The 14,541-nt window shown below is 42.5% G+C and overlaps 2 protein-coding genes across 2 annotated transcripts; one reads left to right on the forward strand and one right to left on the reverse strand.

Moving 5' to 3' along the window:
• Positions 1-8,498: 8,498 nt before the first annotated feature.
• LOC113158487 (nudC domain-containing protein 3-like) lies at positions 8,499-12,062 on the reverse strand. Its single transcript, XM_026354414.1, has 6 exons — positions 11,573-12,062; positions 10,801-11,135; positions 10,299-10,431; positions 10,056-10,211; positions 9,524-9,712; positions 8,499-8,961 (listed from the first exon to the last, which is right to left on the reverse strand). The coding sequence occupies exons 1-6, from the start codon at positions 11,768-11,770 to the stop codon at positions 8,851-8,853; spliced, it is 1,122 nt and encodes a 373-aa protein (XP_026210199.1). The 5' UTR covers positions 11,771-12,062; the 3' UTR covers positions 8,499-8,850.
• Positions 12,063-12,365: 303 nt separating this feature from the next.
• Positions 12,366-14,447, forward strand: LOC113159152 (28S ribosomal protein S24, mitochondrial-like). Its single transcript, XM_026355698.1, has 4 exons — positions 12,366-12,413; positions 12,600-12,677; positions 13,259-13,370; positions 13,631-14,447. Exons 1-4 carry the CDS (start codon positions 12,372-12,374, stop codon positions 13,912-13,914), a joined length of 516 nt encoding a protein of 171 aa, XP_026211483.1. The 5' UTR covers positions 12,366-12,371; the 3' UTR covers positions 13,915-14,447.
• Positions 14,448-14,541: the final 94 nt, after the last annotated feature.

Raw genomic sequence — 14,541 nt, forward strand, 5'->3', positions numbered from 1 at the left:
CCTAGTCACACACACACACACACAACACACACCAACTAAAATCCTGCAGTGATGGAGCTGTGCCGACCTCGGTGTCCTGCAAACTCGCAAGGATTGCATTGTGTTGGCTGTTGAAGGGGGGCGGAACGCAGGCGTAGGTGTTTGTTGTAGGCGTCTTTCACAACACAACAGTCTGGAAACATTGCGTGCAGAAGCGAGGAGTTGAGTTAATGCGGCAGCTTCTTCAAAACGTGTTTTTCAGACAAAGTTACAGCAAAGTTTATTAAAAGGGCTTCCCGTGGTTTTTTCCAGTCATTGGAGCCAGCGTCAACCTCCCCAGTTTGCCCCTGAACATGTTAACTAAAACGTCTGTTAAAGCTGCGTAAAGGCAGATCGCGTTTCAACACTTTCCCACGTTTTCTTGTGAACCGCGTTTACTGAATCATCCGACAAACTTTGTTTCCACTCGATGTCCAAATCGAATGTTCCTCTTGATCTACTCACAGACAGTCCAGGTCCTAGAAGTGACAGGCGGGGTCTGTCGTGGGTTTTCCCTCTCAGCTGTACTCAACAAGAAGAATGGTCGTAGTGGTGCAGTTTACGCAGTAGGGGGCCTGACGGAGAGAGATCCAGAAGTTAGTTAAGCCCAGGAAAAAGTTGAGCTCAAGAGAAACATGGCATGTTGTTTAAAGAAGGAAGCGACCATCTGAGAAAAAAGAAACGACTGACCGTCCACATTCCACAGAGGACAGTTGATCCCAGATATGTCCCAGTATGGTGGAGCCGGTCGATGTGCAGCACTGGAGCCCGAAGGAGGCACAAAACAAATCAAACAAAGGATCACAGCTAACAGTTTTGAAGAGAGGAAGTGAGGGGACTGGCGGTGACCTGCAGCGTCTGGTTGGTTTGATGCCTGGACCTCGGACCATGAGCGGGATCTGATGTCAAATTCATAACAGCTGGGCGCTTGTCAATGGGCAGAAGAACTGACCTGCAACAGAGAGAACAGCTGATCAATGAAGACCCTGAATAGGACAAGTCCAGGAAGAAGCGTAAAGTGCAGGATGATCCTCAGCCTGAAAAGGGTTTAAGACTTCGGAACCTGTGTGGTAGCCGGTGTCCTGAGGTGTAGAAGATGTAGGTTTTGTTTCAGTTCTTTTAATACTCTCCAGCGTTTGACAGCATCTCCACCAATGCTCCACAGATAACAAGTCTGCCACCCTGCAGACAGAAAGTCACTCGTCAGTCATGTTTATTAACGAGTCCTGGAGCACAGCTGTCCGCACAGATATAAGACGGTAAAAGGATCAGTAAATCCACCAACCCGACGCGTTAGAGCAGGGCTAAAAAAAGCGTGTTGGCATTCGCACCTTTCCTGTACTCATTATCCGTAGGTGGCGAGCTGTTCGGCATGGGGTGGACAGGCTGCCGCAGGAGCCAGTGTTTGTCCTGAAACCACAGACGAAAAAAAATTCAAACTCTTTAACAAGAAGCTTTTATAGGAGTCTCATGGGAATCGTCCTCACCCTTCCCTTGGTTTGTCAAAGCTCCTCCCGTCTCGAGGCCCTTAACGGCAACGAACTCCGCTGAGTACCGACATAATGTAGAAAATGCTACAAATAGCACTTTAAAAGGGGACGCTGCATATTCTGTCACAACCCATCTGTAGTGGAGTGTGAAAGCTGAGCACAAACTGCTTATTTCCTCCTCCAAGTCTGCTCCGTGTTACAATTTGTTCAGGAAAATGTGGATTTTTCATGCTTGGATCTTTTCCTCCTGCCACGGATTCGACAGTGCGTCTGAGTGAAACCGTCATCTGCCTCTCTCAGAGGAACAGACGTAGAGTCTTCACACGCTGGAATCAAACAAGCGCTAAAATATGCTAACGTGAGCGATCAGATCAGACATACACAATGATAAAAACCTCCATGATGCCTCTGCTACTGACGATCAAAACACACTTACAGTGGCTTTAGAGGGTATTCAGACGTGTTCATCGCAAAGTTAATCACATTTGTCAATGTATTAAAAGTCAAAAACGGTAACATTGAGTATTGTGCAGGAGTTACAGCTTCAGGGCCAAGTCCCTGCAAACCTCTCGCTCTTTCCTGACAGGTCCTTGATGGGAAGTGTCTGAACTGTCATCTTCAGGTCTCTCCACAGCTGTTTAAGTCTGGGTTTTGGCTGGGTCCCATACACTCTGGAGCAGGTCTTCTTTATGGCCTTCTCTGTATTTGGCTGCATCCATTCTACGCTCATCTCTCTCTTCTGTTCAGAAGACCCCCGCATCATGACACTTCCAACACCATACTTTGCCGTAGGGGTGATTTGTCCTCCTGCCAGGTTCTTCCATCTCTAGAGAACCTCTGAAGCTCCATTAGACTGACTATGGACTCTCTGAAGAGTCCTGGTGGTTCAGACAGGCCACCGTGCTCCTGTGATTGCTCAGACCTTTAGAAAATGGTTTTATCGTCTTGTCCTGATCTGTCACTCACCACAAACAGTTACTGTGGAGGTCTACAGAGAGTTCCTTGGTATCTGTGACTCAGTTTATGTCCAGACGTACAGTGTGGATTGTGAAACCTTGGTCTGTACCTTTTTAAACTTTGTCCGATCAATTCAGGTCCTCAGGTGGAGTATAACAAAAACTACAACAGGCTGCACCTGAACAGTTCGAGTCACAGTGACAGGTCTGATCAATTGTTGCACAGACAAAAACATGTTTTTTCCCCTTTGTCATTAACAGAGTGCTGAGCCAAACCACAAACAGCCAAGTTACAGACTATTAACTAACATCTCTTGACTTTATCTCACCTCTGGCTGAGAGCTTTTTGGTGTTGATGATTTTGGCGGCGTACTCTTGGCCTGTGCAGAGTTTGACACAGCGACGCACCACTGAAAAGGCCCCCCTGGGAAACAAAGACAGAAGACAGGGTGTAAGGCTGGTAAGCTTTGTCAGCATCAGAAGAAGCAGCTGAGCCATCAGACTGACCTCAACTCCTCTCTGCCTTTAAAACCGCCCTGATCTCAGTGACTCAGTCAGAAGTTTGTTCTCAATGGTTTCCTACAGGATGATTCCTAAACATAACTACAACCAGCTACACACTTTCACTGGTCACAAATTTGATAATTGCACCACTGTAGATCATCCAGTTGTAGTAGGTACTAAAGTACTGCAAGTACAATTTGAGGCACTCGTATTTGAGTATTTTAATTTAATCATTTTTAACTGCTGCTGCTTTTACTCCATTACTTTAGAGCAATATATTAATTGATGCTCTGCAGCACTATAAAGTTTTGGCATCAGTCTGCCTCGTGTATTCGCATAAGGACATTTTATACCACATTTTTAGGATCTTCGACCAAGTCTCTAAATTCACGTCATCATTCCCTATAAACCCAGTTTTAAACTAACACAGGAAGCTAGCAGAAAATGGATCAGACATCCATTTGATTGTTAATGGGGTGACACTCAGTAAAATACCAAAGTCAGAAGTCAAAAGATAGACTTTAATTGGGTTGTTGCTATGGTGACAATGAGAACAACGCACCTCAATTTAAGAAAACAGATGCAAATAGTCAAAACAAGCAAATTTAGACAAAACACTGCAAATAGCACAGGCACCACACGTTTATTAATAATTAATATATCTGGTTTCCAATTGTAAATTTCCTTCTTTTTCGTGTTATTTTGGTTACAGTTCATTTACTCTCAGGGCTCTTCCACAGTTTAGAGCACTAAACAACCTAAGTGTGGTAAACACCTCAAAGTTGGACCCAGTGTTTAATTTTCTTATTCCTCCTTTTTTACGATTTATATAATAAATATGAAACAGAACCCGTCTCAGGATTCTCGCTCTGCTTCAGCTCTAGAGTCATTTCAGAGATGTGAGTGGCGTCAATGAGGAGAAATAAGAGGAATAACAGCTGCGTTTCTAGGATAAGCCGTATGTGCTGGAGTTTTGGGACCACAGTTTGCTCAACAAACCAACAGAGGACAATCAGAAATAACCAGCCTCTGTCATTTCAGAGCTAATTTATCTCACCTCAGTAATTGTTACGCAATGAAGCACTCACTCCCTCGGAGCCCCTACCTCTCACTAGCTCTCCAATATGCATCTATTATGAGGAGACAGGGTGAGTAAGCATGACACTCGCTGACACTCCCGCCGCGTGTTAATAAAGGTAGCAGAGCTTCGACATGACAGGTTATCTGTAGGGCAGGTGGGAGTCAGGAGGAGGCTGGATCTGGATCCAAAACCTGGATTAGTTCAGCTTCGAGTGTACAAATCCTTTTACAGTCTCCTTCCCCCACCCTCATTGGTTACAGGTAATGTACAAAACATTCAGGTGTTACCATTTACCAACAGCAAACACCACACATCTGGAAACATGTTAGGTGTTTGTTCCTGATAAACTTTTACACAGTGGTAGAAGTAGTTTTCACACCAGTGAGCATAAACTTAAATAGAAGTACTGCATTCAAAATGTTTGTAAAAATACCAAAGTATTACAATATTTTAATGTGTTATTATATCCTAACGCATTTATTATGCTGTGCAATATTTTATAGATGTATTGTTAATTCCAACCAAAGTAAAACATGTGAGATAAGGGAGTAGAAAGTAGACAAGTACTCAGGTACCCAACCCTAAGTCAGACCAACCTAAAATTCAGCTGTTTTTACATCTGCACAACACACTCATAAACCAAGCACATAAACAGCAAGTCTGCATCAGTGAGGGCAGCTGCTGCCAAGCCATCATGTCTATTGTCTTCAACTTGTCACATCCCACACACGGCTGGAATCACTGCCATCACACAGGAGCTTAAAACAACCTGTAAAAATAAAAAAACATTAGAATTTCACAGCCATCCTCACTGAACTTGCTTTTTTTTCTCCCCAGTGCTGTGGAATAAATGTTCCTGTGAGGCAAACATTGCAGAGAGATCCTCTCTACCCACGCACAACCTGACAGAGACACTGAGTCTACTTTGCATCTACCCACTGTGGCACCCAAAGCCTCTTCAGTCTTTTTAGTTTGTCTGCATCCTTTGAGGGACCACACTTTATTAAGACACACCTCATTAGATTAGCAGTAGATCAAGAGCAGGAGCAGAAGCATAATTCTGTGACTTCTCCACTAAGCTGTGAGCCACTGTGATTAAAGCCAGCTCATGGTGAGGGAGCTTAATTCCAACACATCAGCTTTCCCCTCATATTAGGCCTGTTTGTCCCTAATTAGCCTTTGGGCAAAGAGGAGGGGGTAATGTGTCCAGAAGTGCTCCTGGGCTCATGCAAACCCCGTCTTAACTCTGATATCTTTTTAAAAACCCTGGCTTTTGCATTTGAAGGTGTAAAAAAAAAAAAAAATCTTTTTAAATTTATAATAAAAATAAAAACACTAAGTCGGAGAGCTTCGGACCAGCGTGCGTTTAGTTTGGAGGGAGCTGCATCCATCACCGCTGATGTGCAGAGCTCCATCCCTCATGTGCGACTCTAGGACGGGGTCAGGCTGCATGCAGGAGACTCGGATAGTGTAACGTAACAGCGGCTTACTTGCCAAGCTCCTCGTACAGCTGGTATTCATCTGTAAAACGTGTGCAAGTGTCGTTGCCATGATGGTTCCTCTCGGACGGGTGCGGGTTCCGAGTCCGAAATGCACGGTGCGTCGCTGCGGACGGGGGACCTCGGGCTCAGTCTCCGCCTACCTCAGACCTCCGGACGGCTGAGTGGTTCAGCTGCAGCCCGGCGCGCACACGGTCCCGGCTCGGATGGGGGGTTTCTCCGATCTGCCAGGCGGAGAGGACGGACTCTTTAAATGCCACACGGATGGTACTGTGAGCTCACTCCATGACGTGATCCCAGGATAAAACAGGAACGAGCAGAAAGGCTGTGATGGAGAGTGCGGGGACTGAACACACGCGGCCATAAATCAGAAAACACTTGTAAAGAACCTCAGTGAACTAAAAATGTGCATCACAGTCAGACAATTCATGGCTCGAATGAACCTACATCACATAAAATCACATAAAAAGAAAAAGTTAAAACCTTTTGGTTAACATGATGCGTTCAGGCTCTGAACATGCTGTCATTGTGTGAAAGTCACATTTTCATCTGACTTTATATTTTATTTTCCCCAAATATTGTGCAAATAAACAGTTGAACACACCTATAGAATATTGGTTGATTATTTTAACAGAATATAATGATTGTTGTTGGATTATTAGAAATTAATATGAGTCATGTCCAACACATACAACTTCACACTTCTCCACTAATTATGATTTCTGCAGATGTGCAACTGAGAAACAGTCACACAGGTTATAAATATGAACAAAGATGGTGTGAAACGTGGAGAGAGAAGAATATTTACAACAAATATCAAACATGTTTGGATTCAGACTGTTAGCCGCTAGCTAACGGCAGCTAAGCTAGGCTACACTGTGCAGCTAAAGCTAGCGGGATGCTAGCTACTAAATGGCGGCCGGAAGTGGGCTCACTCGTCCCATTCATACCATTTATTCCAAACCATGAACTCAGACTTAAAAGAAGACGACCGATAAAAATCCGCCTACAAACAGTCACAACCATAAAAGCACCAGACAACAGAACTACTACTTACACATCCTCCTCCACAGCGCACCTGGCCCACAGCGCACCTGGCCCACAGAGCACCTAGCCCACAGAGCACCTAGCCCACAGCGCACCTAGCCCACAGCGCACCTAGCCCACAGCGCACCTAGCCCACAGAGCACCTAGCCCACAGCGCACCTAGCCCACAGAGCACCTAGCCCACAGAGCACCTAGCCCACAGCGCACCTAGCCCACAGCGCTAGCCGCTAACGCCGCCGGTTCGCTACAGGATGATTTTTTGTGTTGACAGGTGTCAGAATGAAGGAGTACCTGCTCTAACATGACGTTTCTCACACCACGTTACCATTTAATTATGAATAACTGGTTAAATGGGATAAAGAGGTGAAGCAAAGGTTCTGTTTACTTCTCAAACAATGGACCTGTAGCTAAAACAGGTGAGTGAGGGGGCGGAGCAAGATGGAGCAGGTGGAAATGGAGGGAAAATAAAGAAAGGAACTGGGAGGGGCTAACAGGTGTGTGTGGGAGACAGGTGACACAGAGACAGAGAGATCGGGGAACATTTAGACACATCGTTCCTCATGTTGTCTTTGAACATCACCTGTATGGATCAGAAATCAAACAACATGTCTTTAAAATGAGGAGTTTCCCCTTTAATCAAGTCAAATGTTTTATTACGTGCACCTGGACTGTTGAAAACTTATTTATTTACTTGTTTATTGTGATATTTTGCACTTTAAATCATTTTTAAGGGTTGAAATCAGACGTGCTGGTGGTTTCTGGGTGCTGAGAAGAGAAGAGTGTCATAGTTTGTCCTCTTTAAACTAACATAAATAAAATAGTCTTAAAACAGTGACTAACTGAAGTCTGAGTCTGTTTCTCTTTTACTGCTGCTGCCTTCACTTCCTGCTCGATTTCATAGCGTGTTGTCTTCTAAGTGAAATATATGGAACATCATGTTAATACGTACATAGTTAACAGTTAGTGTTTCCTCAGACCTCCTACTTGGTGAATCCATCTAATTCTGATCATGATATGAATCTTTAATCATTACACGATTGATCTGATTAGAGTTTTATTCCATTCATTTAGAGTTTTTTCCTTTTACCATTTCCCGCCTCTAGCTGATGCTTTCATTTAGCTGCTCGGCGTCTTTTCATCTTTCCATCTCTCTTCTTCGTCTCACTAGTTAGTACATTATCAAGTCATTCTTTCCATCAGCTGAGTGGAAAGATGGAGAGATGACATCACGTAAGATACTTCACCATCATTAATAACTGGAGTGAATGTGAATGAGTGTCTGTAAGACTACAGCTCTTAGGAACAGGTGAACATTAATGTTCTGCCTTTATGTCAGATTATAGTGTGACTGTAACAAGACAGAGCTGTAATTAATGAATTTATTCATTATCAGTTTAATGTTCACCCTCCATCAGCACAACTTGTTTTGTCTGATGTTTCTTGTTGTATCAGAAAGATGCCTCTAGTGGATTTACAACCTGGACAGCAGTTCTACAGATCTACATATTCCTGCTACATAAAATGATGTTTATCATGTCCGACTTTCTTCTAATCCTCCTCGACCTGTGAAGGCAGAAATAACATTTTCTTCATTTTACATGTGGAAGCTGAGTGACGACAGCTGGACTTTTCTTTCTTTCTTGTTATGTTGAAATGTTTCCCATGAATCCACCATGGAGGATAAATCTGATGTCTCCACTCAACATCTGACTGAAGAAGCTACTCAGATGAGTAGTATCCAGTTTAGTCAAGTTCCAGGTGACTGAGAACCTTCACCAGCATCCAATAAAATGCAAATAACTAAAACCAAAACTCTGTTGTAGTTCTGCTGCTTCAGCTGCTTTCATTCTCTGCAGATCTCTGGTATTTAAAAGCCTTTTAAATAAAAGAAGTTCAGTAAAAGTGAAGTCATGTACATTTTATTGTTCGCTTCAGTTGATTTTTCTACTTTTAGCAGTTTGTTGAGCTGCTAACCAGCAACACCTGGCTGAGAATGATAAATAAAACTGACACCTAATAACAATGAGAGATAGAAAATAACAGAATGAGTCAGACGAACATGGAGGCACTGAAGAGCTGTTATTAAATTAAGAGCAAACCGTTAACAGACTACACATATTCATCAGATTTCAAACTGTCAAAACATCAAATTAATGTCTGTCATCCGTTTCCCGTCCCGCCCTCCAGCTTCAGTGGGGCAGCTTCACTACAAACTCTTCTGTGAATCAAAGATCCAGTTCATGTTCGGCTGCGTCTCAGAACTGCACCGCACTGGGGGGGATGTCAAACATGGAGGGGTCGAACTGCTGCCCTTTGAATGGCGAGCCTTCAGCGTCCCAGCCTTTCTTCAGCATCTCGTGCACTTTCTGTGAACAGACATGAAGACAGATGTTTAACACGCACCTTTATGCTGATACAGACTACAGTGACATCTGCAGGAGAGATCTGTTTACACGTCTGAATAAATGACCAAGGCGATTTTAAAACTGAAAGTCAAGTTGTCAGACTTCCTGGTTCAGACCTGTAATGTTTCTCTAACACAGCGTTTCTGCAGGTTCAACAACATTAAAATTAGACTTTTTTAGTCCTTTTATGAACAATCTAAACCCAATTTAAGAGCTAAATTTCTCTGTGTATATTTATACACACACACAGGAAAAATGAATGAAGTTTAGAAAATGTTAATATATAATTACTGTATTTGTTATTCTGTCCCATTGACTGTGATCCATGATAACTGCTCCCGATGTTATTGTTTGTTGTAAAATGTGTAAATTCAACTACACGGTAATACTGAAGTGATGGTTAACTGGCACTGCAGACAGTCTGCCACAGACACACGAACCGAACCACTCGTAACCATAGTAGTTACGAGTGGTTTAATCACTTCTGTCTAGCACAGTCCGGCTTATACATTTGGGTCCTCACCATCTCGTGACTCTGTGGTTTACCCTGCAGCTTCTGATGGTAGTCAAATGTGAGTCGGTCTAGTACAGCGTGCTCCTCCTCGTCGACAGACGCCATGGAGCGCTCACGGTTAATTTGGTTTATGTCGATCTCCTTCTCCCCTTTCAGCACCGCATTCCACCAAACCTCAGAGGTCTTACTGAGCGACAGCTGACATCAAACACAGATCCACATTAACCCATTTAGCATAAAACCTGCTAAATCAAGAGTGAAAGCTCAACAATAACAGATAAATCATGAGATTAATTTAGACTGGATCAATCAATTAGAAAAACATTATTAATATATAAATGAAATAAGGATTTTTTATTGTTTTATTTTATACACCAACTATTCAACAGTTTATAAAGTGTGAATACTGAGTCAGTGTGTGGGTTTTATACATCTCAGTTTAATTCATCATTCGCTGCGAACACTTTTGCACTTTTACTTCAACTATATGCTCTTATTTCTATACTGTACAGTATCAGTAAAATGTCAGAGTACTTCTTGCACCACACTCACCACTACAACATTTTCCAGGCTCCAGACTCCACAGAGAGTTTTCTGTGTTGATCTTGTGTGTGAATTCTCCTTCCAACAGTGCTTTTTCTTCAGCTCCGTCCCTCACACACACTCGCACACTGCTGGTCTGCAGACTAACACTGACCTGATGACACCAATGAAACGAGAATAAGACACAGCTAAAGTCACTGAAAGGACAGAATATCTGCTACAACTGGTGGGCTTCGTGTACCTGTCTGCCCTTAACAACTGTCTTGGGTACAAACACGCGGACCTCCACATCAGTGTAGTCCTGAGACCAGCTGTAGTTTTCCCTCACCGCCCCATTGTAGCTGTCAGGATCATACTGAAACTTGTCCTGACTCCTGAAACACAACACAGACACGTGCACAGAGAGTGTTCTGAGGCAGTTTGTTCTTGTGTACACACAGTATGATGGTTTCTTATGATCAGATGCTGATATTGGTTATGTCTGCAGGTGTTACAAGCCTGTAGACTTAGCTTGCTCCTTTTTCTGGTATTTTAATACATTATGAAAAATGTCAACTTTGTCATTATGTCATTAAGGTTTTGAGTGTAGAAAGAAAACTACATAAAAATGATCAATTCAGAAGGTGGAGGGGTGTACGAAATACTTTGTCACTGTAAATAATTTATTTAATAACAATGCACAAAGTGTGATTTGATTCACTAATAAAAACAAAAAGCTCTGCTGGATAAAACATGATGCTCACTCTTCTGACGGGTTTGTGCTGGCTGCAGCTGCCTGGTCTCCATGAGGTACCGGTCCTTGGCGGCTGCGGCTGCTGCTGCTGCTGCTGCTGCTGCTGCTGCTGGCATCAGGTTGAGAGCTGGCGTTCGGTTCGACAGGAGCCAAAACATCACCTGCATCCACAGCGGAGCTCTCCATTGGTGCTGCCTCTGAGCTCTGCTCTCCCGTCTCCTCCGGCTCTGCGGTGACTTCCAGCTCCTGAACTGCTGGAGGAACACATCTAGTCTCCTCTCTCTTTTGCAGCTCACTCAGTCTCTCTCTGTCTTGCTCTGCCAGCTTCTCAAACAGCTTAAACGTCTGAAGAAGGAGTAAAAGATTATCTGGTCTTCACATAATTAACACAAACAGTAATTAGCTGCCACTGTAGAGTTTGGCTGACACGAAAACTGTCTCAGTGGATCTAACATAGGCCCAATGTGGACAGGAACGGACACTTAAAGAGGGAGAGAACACCTTGTCTCATCATCTGGACGAGTTCTGGAGGAGCAGGTGAACCAATCCTGGCTAGAATGAGCAGCCAGATGACATAATGTGAACTAAATCTCCTCCATATAACTTCAACTGCAGATATTTTAATACATGTAAGGGAGAAGGAGGCGAACTTCACAAGTTTTATAAGATATGAATATTTAATGGTAAATACTCTGGACTCATGTTCACAAACTGTAACGTTACTTAGGTCAAATTACTTTAGAGACCTTCTTTATCTGACAGCTAGAGTTGACAAACTTCACCTTCTGCACCATCTTCTCCGCCACACCGGGGGGGAAGCCCATCTTGTCGTTGGGACTTGACAACAGACGATAAAAGTCCGTCTTTCGGTACAAAAACCCAAAATAAACCTGCAGAAAGTCCTGAATGTTTCCAACGTGCTGCAGAATCCCCAGCAGAGCGTTGTCGTACATCTCCGTCATCTCCAGCGGCGACGACATGGCGGCTTTAAACGCTTTAACGGTCGAAGTAAATGATTTCAACCTACATTAACGTACGAAAATAATTTAAAAGCTTTTAAGAAATCTACATTTATAACAAGTGGGACTTTCTGGGTGAAGACTCTCAGAGGCCGAGTCGCTCCTTCCAGAACAATATTAACACTTCCGCTCGTGCGTTTTCAAAATATGTGCACGGTGTTTAAAAAGACGAATGTTTGGTAAAAATAATTGGCACAAAAAATCGTAAACACCGTCAAAAGGATAATATTCACATTAATGTACAATTAACAACAATGACGAGTATAATAATCCATTTACTAAAAGCTAGCTAGTCCCCAAACTATTTTATTATTTTTCATCCGGTTGGTACCAGTGGAAAGTCGTCCGGTGAAAACAGATGCCAGACCAACGAATAAACAGTTCCGGTTTATAGGCACCGTTTTCACGAAAAACACTTTTTGCCATTTTTACAAGAGTTATAATCAACACAGTGCTCAAAAGGATTTAATTGTTTTAAAATCTATACCATTAACTGCTCTGGAAGATAAATAAGAGATGTGTGTTTGCTTTCTTAGGTATCACGTGACATATTGACGCAAACATGGCGGTGTCCTTCAGCAGCGCGGTGAGGTTCACGTTACAGGTAAAACATTAGTTAAAACTAACTCATCTTAACTAGTTTCTTTAAAATCGTGTTAACATTGTACACGTATATACTGTGGTTGATTCAGCTGCACAGTTTCAGAGCAGTATATATGTTTTAGGACACTGATGTGAGAGATCTTACTGATTGTTTTGTTCTCAGTGTGTTTCTGTGTTTTCTCTGCAGAGCTCTTTGTCCAGGTCCGGCTCATTATGCAGCTCATCTGGAAGCAGAGGTCTCCATGTCACTGCAGTGTGCTGCAAGGTAAAAGCTGTGATCATCATCATCATCATCATCATCATGATGTTTCACAGACATTTTTTTTTATGTCAAACTGAAACATTTCATGTACAGAGGTGAAACAGTACCAGTTGTGATTACTTAGATTTTTCCACCTCTGGCAAATTGAGTTGATTGAAAATAGTTTAGAAAGACAGTCGACAATTCCCGTCGCTCCAAGCAGCTCTCCATAGATCTCCATTGTAAAATTTGGCAAAGCGCAGATTAGGTTAAGACTAAAGAAAAACGCTTCTAAAGCTCTGAGTGTTCCCAGGACTATAATGGCCCCAATTATTCTGAAATGGAGCATGTTTGGAAGAACCAGGACTGCTATAAGTCAGCTGTTTGTCCTCAGTCAGGGAGGTGACCGGGAGTCAAACAGTCACTTCAGAACCTGTTGGTCACCAAATATGACCTCAGGAAAAAACAGGATCTAGAGACCGGCTGTTGTATTGGATTCATTCAGTTCAGCACTATGTGAATGTATGTTTTTGTTTTAGAACAGAGAATCGCATCTGTTTTTCTTGACATATTGACCTTTTCCCTCTTTGTGTTTTGTTGTGTAGAACCGAGCAGCTCGTGTCCGCGTTGGGAAAGGAGACAAACCTTTGACCTATGAAAAAGCACTTCAGCCTCATTACATTGGCCACCGCAAAGGATGGCTGTCACAGCACACCAGTAAGTACGACTGTTTAAGAGCAACTTGACAGGCTGGCTTTGACTGAAGAAACCTCCTTCATGTAATAAAAAATGCAGCTCATATGGCATGTTTGAAAATGCAGAATAGACAGAATACTGTAAATCCTGCAGTGCTTACAGCAGCTGAAGGTCAGTGTAGTCTGTCTGTCTTACATCGCCTGCATGCGAACCACATGCATCTGCATTCTCATCGCACATTGTACGATATGTCTCAGGACAACTCTCCTCGTTTCTTCTAGGTAACCTCAAAGGAGAAGAGGGAGCAGCTGAGCGAGCTGTAGAGGATGTGTTCATAAGGAGATTCATGTTCGGGACGTTCCACAACTGCCTGGCCAATGAGATCGTGATCAAAAGACGCGGCAACATGCTCATAGTGTGCGCTTTGATGCTACAGAAACTGCAGCCACAGAAGTTTTACTTCTTAATAGGATATTCAGAGTCTCTGTTGTCCCACTTCTACAAATGTCCTGTCAAGTTAGAGATTCAGACCATGCAGGATAAAGCTGTGTACAAGTACCTCTGAGTGCAGTACACCATGTGGATATTGCTCTTGTAAAAACACTTTCTGGTGTCAGTGCTACCGACATGTTCTTATTTTGTAAAACTAATTCTCAGAATTAAATAAATTACATTAGTCGATGTGTAAATGAAACAATATGTGTGGAACAGTTTCCTTTGATCATCGAGGTTTGTAAATCAGTGGAAAACTTTTTATAAAATAACCTGGAAATTAGAACTCATTTTACTAAAAATTGCACTAATTGGTTGTAATTTTATTTGAACTATGGAACAATTACAGGGTAATTATTCTGTGATTAGCTCACTTATACTAGGTCACAGTGAGTTACACTAAATTCATGTTGCTGTTATTTTTTCTTAATAGAAATAACACTAAATACACTGATAAGTGTTTAAAAATCAGATTTGCTCATTAGTAAGTAACGTATATTAAAGGAGAAAAAAATTGCTGAAAAGATCTTATTGCTTTGTCTGAAGCGCACGTGTCGACACTGAAACACAAAAGGGTTTAAAAGTAAGGAAAATAGTTTTTCATGTTTTTCCTGGTCTTAACTAACTTTTGTGAATCTTTCTAAATCTTAATTAGTTGTAAAGTAATTCAATAATTTACACAACACTCATTAAAATAAAA

Source organism: Anabas testudineus, chromosome 12, assembly GCF_900324465.2.
Source record: "Anabas testudineus chromosome 12, fAnaTes1.2, whole genome shotgun sequence".
NCBI classification, from domain to species: Eukaryota; Metazoa; Chordata; class Actinopteri; order Anabantiformes; family Anabantidae; genus Anabas; species Anabas testudineus.

What these genes read in the sequence shown, in the direction of transcription:
- LOC113158487 (XM_026354414.1), bottom strand. Translation starts at nt 11,770, where the DNA reads ATGTCGTCGCCGCTGGAGATGACGGAGATGTACGACAACGCTCTGCTG. An exon ending in AGCACAAACCCGTCAGAAGA is followed by an intron (nt 10,432 to 10,800) that starts GTGAGCATCATG and finishes GTTGTGTTTCAG; the next exon opens with GAGTCAGGACAAGTTTCAGT. An exon ending in GTTGTAGTGGTGAGTGTGGT is followed by an intron (nt 9,713 to 10,055) that starts GCAAGAAGTACT and finishes GTTTGATGTCAG; the next exon opens with CTGTCGCTCAGTAAGACCTC.
- LOC113159152 (XM_026355698.1), top strand. Translation starts at nt 12,372, where the DNA reads ATGGCGGTGTCCTTCAGCAGCGCGGTGAGGTTCACGTTACAG. An exon ending in CGGTGAGGTTCACGTTACAG is followed by an intron (nt 12,414 to 12,599) that starts GTAAAACATTAG and finishes TTTTCTCTGCAG; the next exon opens with AGCTCTTTGTCCAGGTCCGG. An exon ending in TCACTGCAGTGTGCTGCAAG is followed by an intron (nt 12,678 to 13,258) that starts GTAAAAGCTGTG and finishes TTTGTTGTGTAG; the next exon opens with AACCGAGCAGCTCGTGTCCG.